This window comes from Gavia stellata, chromosome 7 (assembly GCF_030936135.1).
Source record: "Gavia stellata isolate bGavSte3 chromosome 7, bGavSte3.hap2, whole genome shotgun sequence".
In the NCBI taxonomy this organism is placed as follows: domain Eukaryota; kingdom Metazoa; phylum Chordata; class Aves; order Gaviiformes; family Gaviidae; genus Gavia; species Gavia stellata.
This window is the reverse complement of record NC_082600.1, coordinates 41,938,335-41,962,521: the sequence shown is the minus strand read 5'-3', so window position 1 is coordinate 41,962,521 and position 24,187 is coordinate 41,938,335. Positions and strand designations below refer to the sequence as shown.

Sequence of the window (24,187 nt, the reverse complement as noted above, 5' to 3'; positions counted from 1 at the left end):
ATAAAATTGCACTTGATTTTGTTAAAAACTCGTATCACTGTAACTTTTCCAAATATTTCCTTTCTGGCATCTTGATTTTCTTCATTAACAGGAGCTTCTCTAAAAACCTCTCATTCATGTTGGACACATGACATACAACAGCAGTAAGCCATTCTCTACCAGAAAACGGGTCTATTGTTTCTTCAGCGCTTATTTCTATCTGTCCCCACCCTCCCCCCCAAAAGGTAACATTGAAATATAAACTGCTCAAGCAGACATTAGGAATTTTAGTTTCACAGATTAAATATTTGAAAAGTTACAGAAGGTGCTGGAATAGTACACATTTAAATTGCTTAAAAATCCAAACTTGCAGCAACATTGTAAATTCAAATTTCCGAAAGGTTTATAATGTCCTTGTGAACTTCTTCCACAGCAAAACGCCCTCATGACAACAAAGCATCAAACTTCCAAGGCTGAGATTAAGAAACAAATCAGCAGGATGCACTTGCTCCACCAAGCAACTTTAAAAGAGGCGTCTCCACTTCCAATAGGAAAAAGCTACTCCTTCATTCCATTTTGGACCTTTCAAAGTGTGTAATCATTCTTTCCTGGAAAATAAAATACTCAATGTTGTCATTTTCCCCAGTAGGTTTACATTATTCAGAAATAAGGTGGTATGCTTTGCACATTCACAACAAATACATGCTCGCATACATTTTAAGTCAGGAGTCCAGCTTACAAAGCACATGTACCACTTATTCTAAAATACACATTTAGAATACACGTTTGTATTTTAAGAGGTTTATCATGGTTGTCCCCACTATCCTTCCTCCCTTTGCAGTATTTTACTGCTGCACTGGCAAGATCAGAGTCCAGTTCTGATAAGCAAAGTCCTTAACAGCTAACTCATGACTCCTTTGGCATGTCAGAAGACCAGTTTGAACTGAAGATTTGTTTACTGACCTCATCTGAATCCAGAAGAGCTGGAAGAGCACTGCAGGGTGGGGGGAGTGGAGGGGGAGAAAAAAAAATTAGTTAAAAGCATTAAAGCACCTACTGAGAGCATATTACTGACAACCATTTTCAGCCTTATGTTTCACCTTAAGCTTTTCAGGGCACAGGGGAGCAATAATGAAGATAGACTTTTCAATTAAACGGACTGAAATTAGAGAAGGACACACAAAACAGGAAGAGCCCAAGGACTATCCTCAATAACCTTCAGAGTTTTAAAATTCTTTTTTTCTAAGCTTCTCGTTACCAACTGAACGATTTCCAAGTTGCCATGAAATAAGCTGCATGAAATGGCCTCAAGTTGTGCCAGGGGAGGTTCAGGCTGGATATTAGGAAAAATTTCTTTCCTGAGAGAGTGGTGAAATACTGGAACAGGCTGTCCAGGGAGGTGGTGGAGCCACCCTCACTGGAGGTGTCCAAGGAACATATGGACGTGGCATTGCGGGACATAGTTTAGTGGGCATGGTGGTGTTGGGCTGATGGTTGGACTTGATGATCTTACAGGTCTTTTCCAACCTTAGTGATTCTGTGATTCATATAGGAACACTGCTGACCTACACTGAAGATGACACCATATGGGACCCTGTTATAAAAACACATCCCACAAATCAACCAAGTTACACTGCTACCATAGCCTTTTCAGCTACAATAGACCTTCCATCTATCTGTTGGGATCTCTTCACAACTCTGATCAACATACTTTCAAGAACAGAAAACCCTGCAGCAGACTACCTCAAAGTGCCCCTTCCTAGCTTACACCAGTCTAGTCCTTGTTTTCTTAAGGAATCCTACCATTCTTCAAAAAATAAGTAGTAGAACTGGGAAAAACTAATTCAATTGAGAAAATGCACTTTTTCATCCTCTTGAATCATCACCTGATTTCTTCTCTTTAACTTCAAGCAGAGTTTTGTACTTAAATCCAGAGCCTCTGCCAAAATATGTTCAGATTTGTGAACATAATTAATTGAACATAATTAATTTGTGAACTTCTGGTTTGCTATGAAACACTTAGACACTGACATTTTTAGGATGTAAAAGTTATTAAAAGCAGACTAGATATGAACTGCTTACATAACTGACTATATTGCCAGAAACATAAAAACGACCCAGGCATTCCAAATAAAGCTGAGAACTAAATGACATTATTCAGTGGTTTACATTCAGTAAGATACTCAAAGGACTTTTCAGAGCACAGAAAAGAGAGAGGGTTTGTTTGTTCTTTGTTTTCTGGATTTATTTAGTTAGTTTTAACTTCAGTGAAGTGCAGACAAATCAGTCTGTGGTTTCACAGTCTGAGACGGTGTTCCTTAAGTCAGCATGTGTTCAAGTGGCATGAACTCCGACAGACTGCATGAAGCCAAGTGGAAGCACATGCTAAGGAGTCAGAGGCCAATTCCAGGCTGAACTCAGTATTTGCTCATGTAAGTGCAGCATACAAGTTATAAGGCATTTTACTGTATTTGTGTTCCTCTGTCCACGGAACCCACTTTTATTGTGACTATAAAAATACTCACACGTCTGTCACTGATGAAGGAACATTCTCTTCTACCCACTTCAGGTCATCCTCCTGCTACAAGTACAGAAATTAAAGGGAAAACAAAAGTCAGTCTTCCCAAAATGCTGTCACATGCAAACCTTTTTTTTTTTCCTCAGCCTACTTGACAAAACCCAATGTATTTATAATGTCAGTTCAAAAAAGAAAAAGCAGAAAAACCCCACCTTCAGCTTGATTTCTGGATTACAGAAAACACATTTCAAGAAAAAAGAAAAAACAAAAACCCACCTATAACTTACTGTCAACTCTATAATAGTCTAATGGTGATCAGGAAAAGCAAGCCCTCAGGACACTTTGGTTATTTACATAATCTAGTTTAGTCTCCCACAAAAGAACATTATCTTTAGAAGATGTTATAGATGAAAAATTATTATAAGAAGCACCAGCTAGATTTTGCAAAGCTAAGTTAAACTGTATTGTCAGGATTTCTCATTTCTATCTGATGAACACTGTAATTCACAACACAAGCACACTTGTTTTGAAGTTGGAGAACTAACCCTTTCTGACCCCCCATCCCCAAAATAGAAAAGTTTGATTTTCCTGTTATCCTCAGATAAGTACTATACAATTGCAACTAACCTTTGAGAAAAACAATGTTAACAACAAAAATATTACTGCTATTATAATTAATTCCCACAGGTTCTTTCCACTTTTAAATTTATGCATGAATTCCATGAAAATATTCTGAGATGTATTTTGTACCTCCTACCTGAACGTGAAACCACCTCTGCTTATAAGACACGTGGAAAAAATGCAGATGGATTAAAAATGTACCACCCAAACTATTTAGGTAGCTATATAATAATATACACATCACCCCATTTGAGTAATGAATCACAAATCTCAAAATTAGAAGGCAATTAATTTATTTAAAATACGGCTCAGCCTCCCTCTCAGCCTGACAAACTTAGTAAAAGAATGTATTATTCATTATCAGAATATAGTATTACACAGTTTTATCTATACTGGCTTGTGCAGACATTCCTAAAAGAACAGACTGAATTCTAAAGCTTCCATTGCACTTACAGGAAATTAGATGAAAAACCTGTATTTGCTTTCTTTTCAGAAATACTGTAAACATAAGATACTTCGACTCACTCCCACCCTGAAGCAAACCAGGACACTCACATTTATAGGCTGAATACTTTGCATATTTGTGAGCTACTACTGCGAGCAACCAAACAAGAGAGGTGGATCTATATCCTGCAAGGTAGGGAAGGCATACTCACAGCTTTGTTTGCTTTTACATTCCCATTTGGTTCTTGCTTTGTACTTCTCATTTTCATTCCCTCTGAAGACAAAAGAAGGAAAAAAGATTGGGATAACTGAACTATAATTGTTGATAGACTGTGAGTGAAAGTGTGGAATGTTCATTCAGAATATTTCATCAAATCCAAAGAGACAGAGACAGACTAGTTAATCATTAAGACAATGCTTTCTATTTGAAAGGCTTGTAGTATTTTTCCTGACAGGTGGAGTACATTGTTTGTCCTGATTTTTGCAAATTTACCTGGGAAATGTCAATTTCTAGTCCTTTTCTTTAAGCCAGACATAAGCAGCATAGAACTCGAAGACATAGTTGCCCAGAGAGGCTGTGGAATCTCCATCCTTGGAGATACTCAAAAGCCATCTGGACACAGTCCTGGGCAACCTGTTGTACGTGACCCTGCTTGAGCAAGGGTTTTGGACAGGATGACCTCCAGAGGTCCCTTCCAACCTCAACCATTCTGAGACATATGCAACTTTCAAAATTTATTTTACCTACTGACTGCTGACCAGTCACTTCGTTGACTTGAAAGCTGAGAGGCAACATGCGCCTCCCAGCCTGGCAGACGGCCAGATACAGCTGATTTGGCAAAAGCACCTAATGGATTACACACTCCTCCTCAGCTCCTAAACAAGTGAACAGCACTGATATATCTCAGCAGAATTGATTTGTGGGCAGACAGCAGCAGTGGGTATGTCATCCTACCTTTTACACAACTTATGAACAATAGTATTACAAGGACAATAGCCATAGTAGGGAGATGGGAGGCAGGGAAGCAAGAGGGTTTTAAAGAAGGAGGGGGGTAAGTGGAGAGAAAGATGCAACCTAGTGTTACAGAGCAGGACTCTTTCATTCATATGAAACTTCATGAATATGTATACGTATTCATCCATATGTTTACACTGGACATTCCTGTACTAGGAACTATGGAAAATGAAGAAGATTGCAAAGTTCAGAGAATAGATAGTAAATGAAAAACCTTAAACTGGATTTTAAAAGAGAACTGCAAACTAAACCACTGCCTAGCAACAATATCCGAGAGATCCTCGGATATCCATCATCATGACTGGATCCAAACCTATGATTTGACATACTTAATAAAACAAAGTCTGGTGGACACAGTAAAGCAACCACAACAGTAGCAGTGTGTTCAGTGTCATCTGAAAACACCAGAATTAAACAATGTAAACACTAAACATAAAGCCAATGTTTCCTCTACAACTGCATCAATCAATGGCAACAGGGAGGCGTTGACTCTGCTTTTACAGCAGTAATAAACTTTTTGCCAGACAACAAGAGACCTCCCTCCATAGAATCGTCTCCAACACTGGAATTAGATGGGAAAAAAGTTTTTCTCTTACCAAAACTTTCCTTTAGCATTGGCTCTTTCTGCTCATCATCATCTTCCTCTTCAGACAGTGGTGAGAAAGCAAACCTTTAGGAGGGAAAGAATGAAAGCTATCTTAGAATAATATCTCTTGCCACCGAAGAGATTCATTACCCTGACACGCACATGGCTTGATTATTCTGTGTAGTTCATTATTTTTAAAACCTATACTAAACTATATAATCAAAAGTTTAAGTCACTTATTTAAATAAGTTCACCACCAGGAACAGATTGAATTTTATCTATGTGACTTCCTACACTTACTTTTCCTCAAGCCCCTACACACACTGCTTAGTATCCTTATGGATCAGTATACAGAAACTAAAATCACCCACCAGTAGTTCTTTGGATAAACCAGTATTCCAAAACCCAGTATTTTTAGAAAGAGGTAAGAAAAGCTGAACCTTTGGTTGTTAGCAGATGGTCTCCACAGAATCATGATGACAAAAAGGATCATTGAAAACAATAATCGCCAGATGGCATCATCCACCCATAGCTCCTGCCAGTCCTGTCAAGGATAACAGCAGCACAAATAGAAAAAGTTGTGAAAAAAGAGACTCTGTGTCCTCAGAGCTTTCCAAGGGTGAACTATAGGCATCTGAAAGAGGCTCATTTCCCACAACAGTGAGAATTTTAGCATGTGGAATATTACTCTAGACATAATCCACAGAAAAACCTTTTCCAGAATGCCCAATCTCACCTCTTGCACTGCCAAATATAAACTTATCAAGATGCAGCAATTGCAGAAAGCATTCAGTATAAACTCACCGACTGACAGTCCACCAGCCTGAACTTCATGGTGGTCCAGATGATAAATACAATAGATGCTGCAAGATTAAAACAAACAAGCTCCTTATTACTACAAAATATGCTAATCCAAATATACTACTAACAGGACTGTGTCTCCCAAACAAAGGGCAAAGACATAAATAGTGAATTCTCAGAATCTAATTTATTAGTTTTGGAAAACAAGAGGTTGATTTATTGCATTGACCTTATACAGTAGTTTAGCCACAGACCAGTATATTTTGTTCTTGCTTCTTCAGAGACACAAGGCATAAATAAAGTATGAAGTACTTAGCCAAACTCCTCATCCCTATTCAGCATTCTTATACTACTTCCACCTAGCCTCCAAACAATGGTTTCATTATCAGTTGACAAATAAAGCCTACCTTGAAGTAACTGAACCATCTGATCTGCTTGAATGCCTAAGCATTCAGATCTTGACCCATAAGAGCTCCAATGCTCAAACTGTGCTCTCACCAGTTTTAGAAGATGAGACTTCCCTCCACTAAGGTGTTCTATGACAACTAAGAACCAGATGCTGCTAGGAATTTAATCAGAGCTGTCAATTAAGAGGAATGTGCCTTTTTGTTTAAATAAAAAGCAGCACAGTGCTCAGAAGTTTTCTGTTCCCTGTATGGAAGTATTTCAAATAGATGAGGAGCTGAGCACCTGGAAGCACCAACAGATTTATTCTTGAAGTTCAGTTCATCACTACTACAAACGGAAAGAGAATATGAATCTGTATTCTTCCAGAATGCAGAGGGCATTATGTTACTATACTAAGAATACTCTTTTTCCAATAACCACTCTGGTCTTCGGCTATCTGGTCTTCAGACATCTTTAAAATCCCATAGTACACAGTGATTTTGGCAAAAACTATACCTCCGTGAAGTTAACAGCATAGAATAATAGATCTTTTGCCCCTGGCAGCTTTAAGAGGGACAGAAGTGCTCTGTTAGAGGAGCTGCACAAAGCTACTGATCAGGACTAACAATCCACTGCCTCTGAAGTATCAACATAACACTTGGCATAGACCCACTATTAGAAATGGATCAAGTGTTAGAAATGCAAGTACGTTGATTGCATTTACAGAAAGGTCAAACTCAAAAATCTGCTTTAGTGATCAAATCAAGCCATATACGGAAATGGCAAGTTCTCTTATTTGATTAAGATAATTTTCTGCTTACCTGCTACTGCCAAGATGAGTGTGTTGGTGAAGTGCCGATACAAAGAGAGTTTCACAACATTCCTTCGAAGTTTTAGCAGTTTCATTGTTTGCGTTAAGCTGATGAATATGTATAAAAAGTCAAGGAAAGCCTCTGAAGGGACAAACTGGTCACAGATTTAGGAGGACACAGATCTTACGATCAACAACTCTCCGCCCCACACACTTAGCCCTCTAAAAAGGTAGACCAGACTCAGTAGAAGAAAAGTTCATCCTATGGCAAAGCTGCCAAAGAGCAGAATCCATCCCTTTCATGTTATTTTGTCATCTAAACATAGAACTCTTGTCACAAAGATGGTATCCAAGCATCTATTTTGGACTACGGCCTATTCCTCCAGAAAAGCATCAGATCTACTACTGATAAATGGAAAGTCAAGTCTGAACTAGAAGTGAGTTAAAAATCAAATTAGACAGTGCATACATGTATCTTCACCCTTCTGCCTACAATTTTATTTCCACAGCGACAGAAAAAGTGCTTAGGAGAGACATCACGGTAGGCAAGAACTGGGGTTGTCATGGCTTGGCAGCAAGCTATTCACATTAGAGTTTTGTGACTGACTTTCACCAAAAACATTTTATAGGGATTTTGCTATACACGGCTGTGAGTTCAGCATTTGACAGCAGTTGCTAAAGTCACACAAGATTATGGTTGTTCAGATGTAATATGTCAAGACACCAAAAAGTTAATACTGCCCATTTTGTCACTTAACTACTTCAAGATGAGTTCGTATTTTACAGAAAGAATTTTAGGTTTGATGTTGCTAAGAAAGCTTCTCCCCAAAACATAAACTGAGTCTGTTCTCCAAAGGCTACTACTATGGTAGTGTTACAGTGCTACACTAGAACAAATTAATTTCATTGTTCAACAATCAGAGACTGATGACAGAGATTTAACTAGTCTACATTCAGGAGCTGCTCTAACACAGATATCTACTGGTTACCTAGTCTTCCTTGCACTGCCTGTAGCAGAAGCTTACCTGAACACTCAGTTACAGAGGTTCTATTAACTTTACCAGAAGTAGAAAGAACATGTACTTGAAGCTGACTTTAAAAACAGTTCAGCCAAAAAGACTCCCAAAAAACACACATTTGAAAGAAAACACACCCCACCAAGTAAAATAGTGAAGGATATCCACCAGCACAGGGCAGTATCTAGGAAAGCCAGGGGAATAAAGGCCAAGGAGGCAAGATCATTCTGGGCCTGGAGACAAAGAGAGAGCCAGTAAGAACAAACTGAGAAGGAAACAAGGTACAGAAGAAGTGAGGAGGGTCAGGCTATTTTATGAGAAACCACAATGCTTCTGAGTTTTACCACACAAGCAGAGGGTTTAAAACCAAGAGTTTAGCCCAATGCACAGACGGTAACTGACAATACCAGATTGTCAGTTCTCAGTTCTCCACCAGCAAGGCGAGTTTTCCAGATAAAGTCAGTGTAGCACCATTAAAAGGAGCTTCTGCTGAAGCGATTGCTGCAACGATGTGCTCTGGCCACTTCCATTACAGCAAACTAGCAATCAGCTTGTTAGAGATGTAGTCATTAAATCTTTTACACTATCCATGGACAAACTGAATGTTCCACTGGCAACTGTGAGTTTGACTAAAAGTGGCAAAAATTGCCCTTGTGTGTACATCAAAAACTATCGAAGTCCCAACTGAAACAAGCAAATCACCTCTTATTCCTTTTAAGTATTAGGCAGAAATAATAAGCTGTGAATAAGCTTGTAACACTCTACAGTTTATGAAAGGATATCCACAAAATAATACAGGCATCAATCATGGACAGGGCCAAGTTTGCTATCAGAGCCACAGTGCCATAGAAAAACTGAAAAAGTACCAAATAGATGACATGTTAAATACCTTATCCCAAAACACCAAAAAAAGAACAACAGAAATCTACATCCTGAGATGCACTTCTTAATGAAGCAAGTAGCAGCAGCACTCACATGCACTTCCCCAGGTATAGCCTCTGAAATTGAAGTGGTGGTTTGTATCTTTTTTTTTTTTTAGACTTGGGTCAGGTGATCCAAGCTGTACACTTATGTCTGCAACTAGCCCTACCTAATCCAAAGTATTAGACACAAGGGTCCAGGCAGAATATAGTGTCTGAAACCTGACTAATCAGAAAACTATTAGAATTATTTCAAAATACACAGAATTGCATCCTGATAAGTAGAGAAGACAAACTTAAAATAATTGTCAGTAATCCATATCCACAGTCTCGGAGTTGAACCACTTCATTGTCTCTGTTCCCTTCTTTCAGCATAGCCCTGGGATTCTCCCTTAGCATGTAAGTAAATAAAGCCAGTAGCATCTATAGCATATGGGAAAATTCAAGCAGTCATTACTGACCCCTGTGACTCTAAGAACACCTTCCATGCCAGAAAATAATAGATAAAGGGCTCCAGCCATAACTACTTTGTGAAGAGTAACTCCAAGGCGAGGCCTGTAGGAAAACAGAGTGAAATTTAGATTAAGTGGGGGGAAAAAAAGTGAAGTCACATCAACTTGAATCTAACATAAGGCATGAAGCATGTGAATAAAAGGTCCTTGTGACAAGCCACTTCCTAGACCCAGAAATAATTTTATTATGGTGCTTAAAGCTTATTATTAATTTTGTCTTATGGTATGATGTGACTAAGGAAGATTGGTAAGAGTCCTGTTTCCTCCTAGTGAACCTGTTTAGCTTTTCACAACCATTTCAGGAAGTCTCAGCCCACTTCTTCACCAGTTCTCCCAGCACACCCACACTTGCTAGAAGGTTCCACTACCACACAGCACACTGTTTTACCATTGAATACAGCTGGGGACAGACAGATGGCAGCAGAAGCCTCCTAAAGCAGATCCCCTTCCCTATCAGTGATTCTTGACCTCCCACATTTGTAGAAGCTCCTCCTTGCCCAGAAGGCAGGCACATAAAGCTCCCATTCCAGTCAGCAGAGTATCTCAACAGTGACTCAGAAACCTACCCAACAGTAGTACACAGAAGGAGGTGGGAAGAAGAGTAATCACCATATGGAATTGTATGTCTCTGTTGGCTAGTGAAGAAGTCTAGACCTTCACAGCACTTAACTAAAGCACCTACCTTAAGTAGCAAAGTACAGGGAGATGAATACTGCCCTAAGTTATTAAAAACCAACAGTGAAAGGCCTTTTAATAGAACACAATGAACCTGTAAGAGAATTACTCACTTGACTATCCCATATCCCAGGCTGACTATGATGACCAGAGTTCGAGCCAATGAGCGCTTCACAGCAGAAAGCAGTTCTGCCAGTATTACTGCTCCTTGAACTACCAAAAGCAAAGAGGAGGAAGCTAGGTTATTAAAATATAATTTCTGTTTTATTAACTACTGTATGCAATTGTAGTATGAGATCAGACATAATTATTTTCAGAAAGTAGACTATTAAAGTGTATAATCTTTTTATCACCTACATCTGGAGTAAGATTTCAGAAAAGATAGGTCATTTAGCATAAAAAAAGCTACTGAAAAATTTTACATCCATAGAAAGTGGAGTGTAAATGATACATAAAACATTTATGCATAACATCAGCCTGGATGATCTTCCAAACAAGTCAACCAACAGAACCTTCTGTACCATGGGTGTGGCCAATTAACAAAGTCATAATGAAGTTTTACTTGCATAGTTTCATTTGTATGCACCCATCCTAAAAATGCAAACCCAAAGTTATATGTGAAGAAAATCGCTTAAGATGGACCATCAGGCTATGGGCTGAATACCAAGAGTCATCTGCAATGCTGTCCTGTTGAACAAGGAGTTTCAAAGTCTCCTTCCAAGGCCAATACCAATTGTCAGAAATTAATTACAAGCTACACTTAGGAAGTCCTGTTTTAAACTTCAAGTCAGCACTATAGTGAATACTCTCCAGAATCTAGCATTTTTCATCCGTAAGACACTACACTCAGGAGTCAGAGAAAGCAACATTTTAGCTTTAGAAGAGCACAGATAATCATATTTACAGCATATAAAAACAATGCAGAAACTCTGGTTCCCTGTTCTTTGTTTTGAAACAATCCTCAAGTAATAATATACTTAATATGCATCTGTCACCCCAATTTAGCATAAGCCATTAGTGCTATGCCCCATCAATTAAACTGCAAGCTGCAATTGCTACCTACCAGATTCCCCTGTGTAGCGGATATTCTGGAACTCTGCATAGAAAACAGCTTTCTCAAGCATTCCCAGGAAGATAACGGCACCAATCCAGAACTGGATCCTCAGGAGATCCCGCCAGTAACAGGCTGACCACGCAAGCCATAGAACGCCGAAGAATACGTATACAATACACATCACCATGAAAAACTATTACACAAAAAGAAGCAAGAAATAGGAACCTTAGACCCAGAAAAATAATTTCCTTTTTTCCATTCCACAGCTGTAAGACAGCTCTGTTTTCTCCCTGACTATAGCAACTTTAAGTTTTTATATACAAAAGTGACTAGAAACAAGTACTGCTTCATTTGTCTTCTCTGGATTCTTTTACAGTGACAGTCTAATTTCTCACTGCCAACAAAAGTAATCAGAGTAATTGAATTTCTGAGCAATTTCTCTCTTGAAGAGCAGTTTATTCACAGGCAATTTTTCTAAAGGAAGTTATCAAGTGCTACTATCTTTCAAAAACTCAGATAAGAGCTCAGGCAAATCATGAAGTACTAGAAACTCTGCCCCTTCTCACATACTATTCTATTACTAACTTCATCGTACATTTACAGTACTCTGCAAATAAGCTTACAAATCACTTTTACACACCATTCCACAGAACAGAGATAAGCAACTGATGGTTGTAATCCCTCTGTTCAAATAATTTGACAACTTCCCTCAAAAATTAATTTCCAGCATCCTCAGTTTTTGACCAAGCTTTAGGTCAGCCAAAAATATGGAATTGAAAAAGAAACCCAGATATTCATTTAAATATTATCATTTGCAACTTTTTTTTTTCCAGTCCAGTGTTACTTGCTTTAGAAAACCTTTCACGGTACATGTCTCCTACAGCGAACAATAAGCTTGAGAATGCTACTCAGTGCTGAGTTTTCTAAATGTCAGCACCATACCAGAGCAAGTTAAATTTTCAAAAGGGACACTGAGATTAAGAGAAGGTATAAGAAGGAGAGAGTAAGATATTAAATGAATAGCAGGAAGTACTTAGCCAAAGTATAGGACAGTAATAATCAAGCAGTCTCCTCTTGCAGAAGGTAGATTTTTTTTAAACCAAGAAGCATTGAAGTTAGCAGCACAATCCATTGAAGGTGAAAACACCTTCCTTACAAGAACAGCTTACTGATTCTTACAGATTTTCACATCTGACTAATCCATACAGTTCAAATGCTAAGGACCTAGGCACAATAGTTCACATTCAGATGCTCCAATACAGAAATATTTAGACGGAGACCTTTTTCTGGATCTGCCACATGGGGATATTCACACTAGTGAATTACATGTCAACAGAGCTGCTGGAGGCTTTTTAATTCTGTCAGGCTCTCCTATTTAAGGCCACTCTTGCCAATACAGTCAGGCTAGAGACCTTACTTGTTATTGATCCCCAGCTAAAGTCTGTCTGCACTACATAAAATATTTAAGTTCTTTTATTTTCTTAGCCTCCTGGACAGAGGCAACTAGCAACCAAGTCAACAACTCCTTTGAATAAAAAGGGGACTAGCTCTTTGTAGTTCAGTTATGCTTTCACTGTTAGGCAGTGATAAGGGCCTCCTCATGGGGTGTAAGACAGCTGGCGGAGGAAGGAAGATTAAGCTGTGAAAGAACAAAGAAAGCAGTGATAAATGAAAGGGTAGCTGTAAACTAAAGCATAGAAGAGCAAATTTTCTAAGATATGAGCTAAGGAGAAAAACAGCATCAGTAAAACTGCCCAGTTTAGAGCTAATGATACTGATTAACTTCTGAAACTACAAATTGGCAGGCATCAAGTCAAACAATCCAGAGAAGGACAACATTAGTGGCACATGCAAATGTCTGAAACCTATGTCTGTTTTCCTCACCCTGTATTTAGTACAAAAAAACCCAAAACCAAAAAACACCCTCTGCTAAATTATTTTTTCTGAGACACTGGCTTTGTGTTTCCTAAAGTATGGAAGGAGAGTATTTAGTTGAGGTTCAAATGAACTGACAACTTTATAGGTCAAAGAAAAGCTGTTTTACTTACAATCATCAGAGGATAGTCTGCAAGTGAGAGATACTCATATGGCCCCTTCAGTTCTACTGTCACTGTCAAAAGACAAACCAATAACCAAATTGAACAAGAACCAAAAGGAGGAAGCCAGGATAAAGTACTTAACTGATTTTTACTCAAGCATAAAGAAATTCCTAATATTCACACAGCTTTTAGATCTAACTTGCACTTTAATCAAAGAAAGTTAAGACTCGTAACACACTCTGCTAAAAGCATGCAATTAAAATTACACAGTCCATTACAAAGTAAATCATGGCAGTACTTAAAGTAAAAGTAATTTGTTCTGGAGATTCATGTGTAACAGGAAAGTTCAGAAACACACAAAAGTTAACTTTTTAAGGGGATTTCAAACTTCTTTAAAAGTTTGGATAGGTTATCAGTACACTGTTAGATATAATTTCAAGGTGACAATTACGATCTTGTAGTCTACATGATTTGAGCTTATTAATATAAATCACTGTGTTGGTCTGGACATTTTTGAAACTCAACACCAAGCCTCAAAATTGAAGTGCTTGGGATTCTTCTTTACTTCCATCACTAAACTGACAGACCAGCAGCCTTAGCATCTTCAAGACACTAATAATCACGTATTTTCTTATGTTAAGAAAGAGTTGTAGTAGGTAATACTTACATATATGCAAACTGAAAGATAGTGTCTTATGAAAATGAACCATACGGTATATATTAAAAGTACCTTAAAATACACACAGACTGGTATACATAAAAAAATGACACCGTATGAACAGTTGTCTTACTTGTAAATGGTTTATATTGATAGGAAGAAGGTGTTGTTTTCTCCGTTCTTTTAACTTTGGTAGTAACATCCTTTGCAGTTGTAATTCCAATTTGCACAATAAATATATACGGCCCATCTCGCCAAGTTTTGATAACAGCATTCATTGCCTGAAAATAAAATGCCTACATGTAGACAGTGCACAGTCAAGAAGACACGAAAAAGACAGAAGTAGACTCTACATACATGGGTGATATCTGCCGTGTAAAAATAAAGTTCATCACTTCCCAGGCCTAAAACTTGTTAATAAATATTTGATACATAAATTTTAAATCTATTTATTAGACATAATACTTAAAATTCAGTTGTTTGAATCCAGAAGAATCCTCAAAGACTGGCTTACTGCAAAAGTCATCTCAAAGGTACTGCAAAAGCTACAAAGAATTCGGCAAAGCATCCTATTCCTTGTTTTCAGTCAAGAAACATTAGGACCGTCACAGAGATACTTCCTTCCTCCTGAAATCAATTGTTTGGCAACAGCACAGCTACCTATAACTCAGCTCCCTGCTGAAGGCTGAATTTTATAGAGTAAGATACAAGGGGCAGCTGAGAAGTAAAATATTTCCACAGTAGTCATTTCCTGTGGAAACTACTACTGCCCCTGCAACAGCTCTCATACCTGTAAGACTCAAACCCTGCCAATGAACTAATAGAGGAAGCTTGCCCAGGTAAGTACTTGCACCACAAAGCAAATCAGAGATTTCTTTGAGTTCCAGCATAGAAAACTGTTAATTCCACAACTGAAGAAGTTCTAGCCATCTCAGGAACTGCAATACTTACCAAGAACTTCAAGGTTAAAACTAAGACTATCTACATGTATGCCATTCACATGACCACTGCAGAACTACCACAGAGACTTTTTTTGTACAGCCTCTCCAAGAGAATTTCAGTATTAAGAGCATGCATTTCTTTTAAGAAACATCCTGACTACAAGACCTAAAGCCAACAGAATTTTATGTATCAAAAAAAGTTCACACTGATATTGACTGAAATTAAAAGACTTAGTTAAAAACACAGTAAACTTAAGAAAATGGATGTATTTTTTACACACCAATTTTGCCTTTACAATATCTCCATATCTTGCTGCATTGATTCCTTATTTCACAGTTGCAGACACAGCTATTTATGTTTTAGCTTTAAGGTAAATGGCCCTGTAAGTACACAGGGAATTAAATACATTTTCTACGTTGGCATTCAAGACATTCAGTTTGAAGTTATTTTGACAATCATTCCCGGGTTAAGGCTTGAACATAACATATAATAAAAATACTAACAGATTTGAAAATCAAAAGTTATCACTCAACTTGTTAGGCACAATGTTTTAAAAGACTGACAAAGATGAAATCAAATGTAATCTTTAAGTATGAGTCACCACTTAAAACAGATCATATCAATGATAACTTTAAATTACTCTGAAAAAAGAAAATTATTCTTTAATTTATACCATCAGTTTCAATGGTATGAGTTCTGTATTTCACATATAGAAGCAGTTACTCTGTTTTTCCACACAGTGCTACCTAGTTTCAAGCTAAAAAAAATCCAGGTGTCAAAAAAACAGAATTGCACCATTCCTGTAAACGCTAACAGAAATTCCTTGTAAAAAGAAATACAAATTAAAAAAACCAAAACACCACCAAATTAAGACTGCTGGATTCCAAGCCATATTTAAATTCAGTATACATACAGTTTTATCTGCCACCATTGTGTGATTTCCTCCACTCTCCTTCTTATCTTTTAAGCCCTTGAAGAAAAACAGAAAAATGGATAAATCAATATGCCAAAACTCTCTCTTCCATGCCTACACTCACTTGTTAGAAGGAAAAAAATCTACCTCTTGTTTCTCAGGTGAGAGAGGCTCTGGATGAACAAATTCTTTATAGAAAATCTGCAAGATAAGAAAGGTACAGCATTTATAGGCACTTTATATTAACATGACATTACCAGAACAGCTTCCAGTAAACTTGATTATAAGGAAGGATTCTCTGAACAGCTGTGTTAGAAAGCTTTCATTTTTCTAAATCAAACAACTGTCCATTTGTTGAGGGAGTCTTGAATACTTAGATTAGTATTTTGCCATTTGAGAGTTGCTTCCCTGGTGCCCCCCCCGAAAACAGCCATCTATTTTTAGAACTGGACCCACAGACATGACAATAGTGAAGTTAATTTTATTTTCCAAATATGAATCTGTTTGTTATCTCCATTAGTAGATGAAGTCTACACACCCAGAAACAGGATTTGGAGAGTTCTGCCTTAGTCTATGCAAAAAAGGTCCCTAGATGAGTGGGTGCCTATTAGAGATCCAGATTTTGCCAACTCTCCCAAACTATGGTGACTTGAAATCTAGTGAAACTGCTATACCAGAAGAAAAAAGCTAAACAATCAAAAAGAGAAATTTCTGTGAAGCTTCAGAAATTACTATCTGAGAGGAATATCTTTTGTTAAAATTTCAGTAGACTTCAAAGGAATTGGAGGAAAAGTCACTTAAAGACTTTTAAACCCCCAGTTTCACCAACCTGAACACTCAGTCAAGGTGCCCGAATTCACATTACACAGCTAAACCCAGAAGATCTCTTCTATAAAACCAAGTAGAACTGACATTTCTCATATTATTAAACATAAAAAGCAGGCAGCTTTAAGGTTTAAAAGGTTTAAAAAACCTTTCAAGCCATCTTCGCATATCAAAGGAATTAGAGACATGCAAACAGATTATTAAAAATGCTTTTCAAGTTTCCTTTAGGTATGTCTTTTTTCTTGAAAAAAACAACCAAAAAAACCCACAACACTAGGTTCAATAGTTAGGAGACGTTTCCCAGTATTCTCTGTCCACAATCCTTTGTCTAAATCGGAAATGGCTGAATACAGATGCAACACGGCACAATTTGCCTTGAATTCTTAAGTACACCATTAAAGAAAGACAGCATGTTATATTCATATTGTCATTAGTATGATGGCACAGCTTCGCCTGGTGATATACAGCTGGTGTAGAGACTGTGTTTGCACATTACTTCCCTATGCTGTTTTGCATTGTCTTTTCTCTTCCATTTGATTTGTTTCAAAAACGTTTTAGCACTACTTATTTTTCATTTTTAACCTATCAGTGCTTAAGTAACCCATTTCTCAACACACTTTCATTTCCATTATTATAAATGAATATTATTGAGCAAAAAATGCCAGTCCTTTATCAACCCAAATTTAGTGGGAGCTTCACTCTGCTGCCAGAGTTTCATACTTCTACTAAACTAGCAGTAGCTTTCTGTAAGTGAAACACATTCAGAACACAGAACCACAAACAAAAAGAACCACTGAACTTCACAGTGGATTTTCCCCCACCACCACAGTGGGCCAGATATTGAATAGCAAGCCAGAAGTAAAGCAAAATTAAGAAACCATCATTGCAGTTTGGTTGTCATAAACAGATAAAAACAAGTACCTCCCAGTCTACAGTGACACTTACGTAGGATGCTAACACATTTAACAGGAACCACCACCTTCTCTATATGTTGTCTGAGAGAACAGAGAAAACTGTGAAGCTTCTACCCATACCTGAGGCCTGAAGAGCTCGGAGCAATTTGGAAAGACGAGAGAAGCCGTGGCATAGTATCCTGACCAACCCGGATGCTCTTCAGATGTAGCCCCAAAATAGTACTCTGCCTGTTCATCCTGCCAAACATAGAACAGAACTTAGGTTAGCATCCAATGTATCAAATGGTTTATCTCAGTAGGTAGCTGCAAGACCTGGAGAGCATCACAACTTCCTTCTACGCACACTCTTGAACATAGTTTACATAAACTTCAGTCTACACAAAGAAACTCTACATTACCATATTAAAGACCTCTACTGTGTTAGGTTAGTAGTTACAATTATGTCATAATTAACATTGTAAGTAAACATGGAAAAGGTCTTACACAGTATAAACCACAGTCGTGTTCTACCACATTTGATAGAAACACTATACATCTTGTATAAATTGCTAATACTTGCAATGTGCATCCATAAAGAACAGAATTTAGACTAAACATGAAAAAATTCAATTTTCTATTTTCTGTCATTAAGCATTGTAAATAATATTTTCATCTACCATAAACAAACACACTTCAGTTTAGAGTCGATGCACTTATTTAAGCTTCTGGGTTTAGAAGAATTCTGACAAACACTTCCACCTTACCCAAACCCCAGAAAAGTCAGTAATGCCAGCAAGCTGTGGATCAACTCCTTTCCATTCCCAATTTGTTAACTTCCAATGGAGGAGCGTGTCTTTTAGGCCCAAAGAGCAATGAGGATGCAAGTGAGACATCTCCAATCCCCTCACCCCCAGATCTACTTACCCCTAAAAATCATAACACATGTTTTTCCACACAATTCTTACCCCAAAGTTGAAGACTTCATTGTAGCAGTCAGAATACCTTAAGTACCAAGTAACATTGTAACTTTGGGAGGGATCACATGCTTTTTCATCCCCTTCAACTAAAAAAAAAAAGGTAAGAACATGTAAGACACCCTCTCCCTCCCATTCTGTGCCAAAGTACCATAATCGTATTTATTTTAAACACAAAACTGAAAGCAAAACAATAAAACTACATTTCCTCGAGTAATCCATTACTGTTCAGTGAAAGAAAGAAGCATGTGGAAAACAGAATCCCATTATAACATTACACAATTCTATTGAAGAGCTAAAGATCATTTGGAAACTTTTTGTCCTCAAGACAGGGATATTTCAGCAAATGCAAATACCCAACGAGAACAGCAGTGACTCCCAGTGATTACAATACACAAAAGGATTTCCCTTTCCAAGATATGTGGCACACATAGGAGGTAGAGAGCGCTAGGAACAGGTTAATACTAAGGGCAGTTTGCACAGACAATTTAAATATACCAATACCATCACCAAGAAAAATAAATAAAAAGGTAAGATTTTGCAAGTCAACAGCCACCCCTCCGCTCCCAAAAGACAAACAAGCTATCTATACATTAGCTCACTCTGCCAAAGCTGCAATGCTACCTAAAACAGCAATGTTTTCCGCTTTGATTTATTACAGACCAACATGCACAAAAAGTGAAACACAAGACTTCCCCCTCCCCCCCCCCCCGGCTCAGGAAAGGCCGTGTGATTTTTGTGTTTCAACTCACATTCTGAAACTAAAGCCTGATGAAGAGAATTTGACATTAAGAAGGTAAGCTTCACCCATAAACAAAATGGGCAGTGATTGTTCAGAGTCTTGGAAGAGCCATTTAGATTATTATGTTTAGGTTTTGCTGGCCAACAGATGGCAAAACTCTTCTGAGTTGACAGCATGTTTCTAGCAGCTAAGAAGTCACCACACCTTCACAGGCAATATTGATCTCAGACTAGACACTGACAAATTTGTTACCCATACAGAGCTCTTAATGAATGTTTCCATATTGACCACTGCAGGTAAAAAATGCAATTAGAAAAAAGACCCTGCCACTGCAGGTAAAAAATGCAATTAGAAAAAAGACCCTGCCATGGAGTCTTAACTGACTAATCCCACTTTGAACCACATGACTACTAAAGCAAGTATATGTAGAGCTAAAAACTCAACAACTGAGTCTCTAATACCACAGATGAAAAAAAAAAAGATTGGAATGCAATCACTGAAAAATAAGAGTTTCCTTATGAAGCCTTCTGGTAAGCATTAAAAAAAGGCATACATTCTCCTTGTAGCCCTAGATGTTGCAGAGGCTACAACAAAGAAACTAAGAGGCAACACAAGCACTGCAGTGACATGGGTAGATGGCAAATACTGAGAAGACAAAGGCTCTTCTGATAGAATTGATCAAATGAGAAACCTCTCCAAAAAGTGCTACCAAAAAATAGGAGGGATTCAAAAATAACTTAATACCTTTTTACCTATTAAAAGTAAGATTATTGAAACCACGTTCAGCAGCAACACCAACTAAAGGTAAAACAGGCCATGACTAGAACAATTCGCCAATATCTGCAAACATCAAAATTACAGAAACCTTAAAAAGGAAGTACTCTAAAAGACAGAAAAGGCATCCATGGCATTTACTGAATTCAGCAACATGGAAATCTAAGTTCCTTAGCCTTCAAACAAAACCAGCAACATTCAACTCAAATGTGGTCTTTGTACTTATTTAGAGAGAGCAGGATTTCTATCATGATCCTAGACAGGAAACCAGATGCCTTCTAGAATAGCACTTAAGAAATGTAGTAGATAAAAATAGATTCATTATTGACAATACTAAATACCAGTGGCAGTCTTCCCAGTCAGAAGCAGAAAGAATCAGACACCAATACACCACACACACACAAATAAATCAAAGATCAAGAAGGGGAAAGAAAAAGGAAGAGGAGGTGGAGGAGGAGGTGCAGGGGCTCATCAAAAACATGAACAACCTATGAGCAATCATATTTGGCAAGAAGGGTGATATTGTCCACACAAACACCGAAGAGCAGATGGAAGAGGCAGCAGACAGCAAACAAAAGAAGACAGACCAGTTTTCACACAGACATGGGCAGAAAAGAAACAGTACGTGAAGTGGAAGCTTCCCAGCATCAGATGCAGTGGAAGTACCATCTAGGCTGAGAAACTGAAATTAAGTTCCTAGCCTTTGTTCCTTCCTCTTTCAGTGACTCGTTATCTAAATTCATGTAAATCTTTTAATCACACTGGTATGTAAAACAGGTGTCTTCACTCAAGAATTTTAAGGCTTAATGCCTGTTTAAAGGCTGACAGCACAGTGTAGTTAAGTCCACATCAGGAGCCAGAAGATCTAATTCTTACTGCCAGATGTGCCACAAACCTGTCTTGTAACAAAAAAATTTTGTTTTCTCCGTGCCTTAGTTCCTTCCTTCTCTTGGTTCTTTCAGCTGTACACCTCATGATTAGAGTTACCACGCAGTTCACTGCGGGGACCCACACCTTAGATGCCACTTCAGTACAAGTACGCGATTTCTATTAAACTTCAGACAAGAAAACCTAACACCTACCAAAGCTCCAAATGCCCTTTCAAACCAACCCCCCTTTTCCCCAAGCATCAAATTTCTACATTGTGATTCTGCAGCTGCACACTTGGCAACTGTCTTGCTGCAAGCCGTGAAACTCCTCCGCATTTGAGCTACGCTTGACAAGCGGGAAAACCTTAACCCTGACAGGATGGACCTTCCCTAATAACCACTTTAATACTAGCCTCCTATTTCAGATTCATGTGGGATTAATGGAGGCACTTTAGCAAACTCCCTTTGAAACGCTGTCCCAAGAAGGGCAGGTATCTGAAATTAAGTCTGAAAAATCAGCAAGTACTAAACATAATAGAGCACAGCAATATACAATTTCATCAAGAAACATAAGTTAATCCCCACGATAACTTAATTTTCTCAGTTAAAAAAGAGCATAATCACCGCAGCAACTAAGTCTTGAAGTGACAAAGGCACATTCACTGTGTCTAAAGTGAATTTTATTTCCTCCGTTGACAGAAGAGCAGAAAGGCATTCACAGGCACTGTGACTGTATAACTACCCAATTAGTAGCTGGAGATCAAACAGCTTCCCCCCTCTCCATGGTAAGAACTAGTGCAAACAACCCCCTAAAGTGCTTGAAGTGCACGCAAAAGATTTCAAGCCTTTCTAAATCAGCTTGTCACTTCCACAAGTCACCTGCATCATCTAGTTGCCATCTAAATGCTGTCCTCATGTTCACAGATAAGAGGGTATTTTACAGAAACTCTCCTTTGAGCAGTAACCTACATAACCCATAGCCCTGGCCAGATCAGCAAAGAGCAATAAACAGAAAGAACACACAGGAAGGCTGCAAACTTGTTTGCTCTGTAGCACACTCACACACTGTAATCAGGAGGAGAAAACAGTTCTCAAGAGAGCTCTGCCATAGTGTGCAACGACATTCCCTTACCGCTCCTAGAAGTGCCCAGCTAGAACAGAACAGGGCCTCAAAAAGCACTGCCTCTTGCACACTGGCATCAGTCACCCTGCAACACAATTAGCCTCTGTCCCAGTCAGCACTGGATCTTCCAGCTGGAGGAATTCAACATATCTTAAATAGGGAAAGCACACCTCACAGTAGGGCTCAGCACACCCCACCTACTACCTGAAATGAAGTGGTGCTCCCATTGCATATCTTGCCCTCTTCACAGAGGGTCTGAACAGCACCATTCATTTTTGCTACAGCCTAAACAGATCACATTTGCGAAGCTTCAGGGCTGTTAACACACCCAACCATATCAGAGCTATAGCTTTCATCCAGTGCTAGAAGATTAGCTGTCACTGCAACCAGCGCAGTTAAACACTTCCAGTGTTCTGAGTCCCAAACATTAAGGGGGGGGGTGGGGGGGTGGGGGGTGTGTCAAACAGCAGAGAGAGCAAGTTAATCCCCTGTAACCCACTTACATCTCAGGAAAACGGTGGTGTTGCTGAAGAGAATCTTCCCAAAGTTAAACTTCTTCCCCTGCAAAGGCACAAAAAAGGAAAAGATATTAGTGGGCTTAATGTCACCGAGCTTAAGCAAACATCAACTTCCACTCAGAGTTTTAAGTCAATACACCAATGAAAGTGAATGCCAAATCAAGAGCCAGCCTTTCTGGATTTTCCAGTCATGCTTCACCACCCCTTCAACCTACTCTTAAAGATGACTTGAGAGTCTTGGGGCTTTTTGTTCTGCAAAACTGAATCAATTTCACCACTGTTTGTTAAAATGATTAGCATTTTCTTGATGATGAGAAAGTCTAGACTATCCAACAAAAAAAAAAAAAAAATTCGTGCTAAGAACCAACAGGAGTATTCACCGTGATCCTTTAATTTTGTTCCTCAAACTCAAGAACCGCACAGAAAATGTTCATTACTCCCTTCCACAGCCTGGTAAAGGCAGGTTTAATGTGAAACAAAATAGTTTTTCTCCACACAACTCCAAACACGCACGGTGTAACAGAAGTGCTGGAAATCCCTTCACTTCCCCAGAGGCCCACATCTCTCTCGGTTCAGCGTTTCAGGGGCCCAGCTTTCGCGGCGCCAGGCCCCAGCGCAGCCCGGCGGAGTGGGCCGCCAGCCCAGCTGTACGGGGCGCCCTCTCCCCGTGCAGGCCCCACCGAGGCCGGGCCCCAGCCGGGGAGGCGGCCTCCCTCCCCACAGGGGCCACGCTCCCCCCGCCGCCCATTTCTGTTTCCTGCAGAAGCCTTCTCTCTCCTGGGGCCTCCGCCGAACGGCCAAAGGGGGCTCAAGCCTGGCAGGGGGCCCCGGCAGCGGGGCAGGAGGCCCGCCGCGGCCTCGCGCCCTCGCACCGGCCCCGGGTGCGGTCAGGCCCCTCACAGGGGCGGCCCGGGGGTGGAGACGCCCCCGGCCGGACCGCACAGCAGCGGGGCGGGACAGGCCCGCAAGCCCTCCCGCGGACCCCTGCGGCGTCCCCCCCCGCAAGGAGGACGAGCAGAGCAGCAGCGGCCTCCCACCCCCGCCACGCACACGTACGCTCCGACCGCCGCCACAGCCAGCTGGCCCGGCGGCTGCGGGGCCGAGAGCCCCCAGCGCGGCGCCTCGGCCGCCCTCCCCACACTCACCATGAGCACTGGGAGCCGCCATTTCGAACGCTGCCCGGCGCCTGCCGCGCCCGCCAGCAGCAGCACCGCCAGCAGCCGCAGCAGGACGGCCTCAGGCCGCCGCCACCCCCCGGAACGCGGCGCCGCCGCCATCCCGCCGCACGGAGGCCGCCGCCGCGCTTAGCCGCGCCTCTTCCGCTCCCCGCGGGGGGACGCGGCGGTCGTGGGCCGGCGGGAGCGGCGCGGGGGGCGGGGCCGCTCCCCGGTTGGGCCCGGGCTGTCACCGCCCCCGGGTGCCAACCGCTGGCCCGGGCGCGCTGGGGCCCCGCCGGCGCCCCCGGTGACAGAGCGCCGCATCGGGGCCTCCGGCACCTGTGGCGAGCGAGGCGAGGTCGTTACGGGAGAAGCGCCCCCGCTCCCCCGGCTGCCGCCCCTCCCTCCGGGGAGCCCCCCG

General features: G+C 40.2%; 1 protein-coding gene across 1 annotated transcript; it reads right to left on the bottom strand.

The window, feature by feature from the left end:
- Positions 1–232: 232 nt before the first annotated feature.
- TMEM87A (transmembrane protein 87A) lies at positions 233–23,781 on the bottom strand. Its single transcript, XM_059819464.1, has 20 exons — positions 23,755–23,781; positions 22,595–22,652; positions 18,575–18,672; positions 17,751–17,867; positions 16,039–16,092; positions 15,892–15,933; positions 14,170–14,317; positions 13,388–13,449; positions 11,349–11,532; positions 10,399–10,498; positions 9,560–9,653; positions 8,343–8,411; positions 7,173–7,281; positions 5,968–6,026; positions 5,604–5,707; positions 5,174–5,247; positions 3,775–3,836; positions 2,505–2,560; positions 943–973; positions 233–587 (listed from the first exon to the last, which is right to left on the bottom strand). Exons 1-20 carry the CDS (start codon positions 23,755–23,757, stop codon positions 546–548), a joined length of 1,566 nt encoding a protein of 521 aa, XP_059675447.1. The 5' UTR covers positions 23,758–23,781; the 3' UTR covers positions 233–545.
- Between the last annotated feature and the right edge of the window lie 406 nt (positions 23,782–24,187).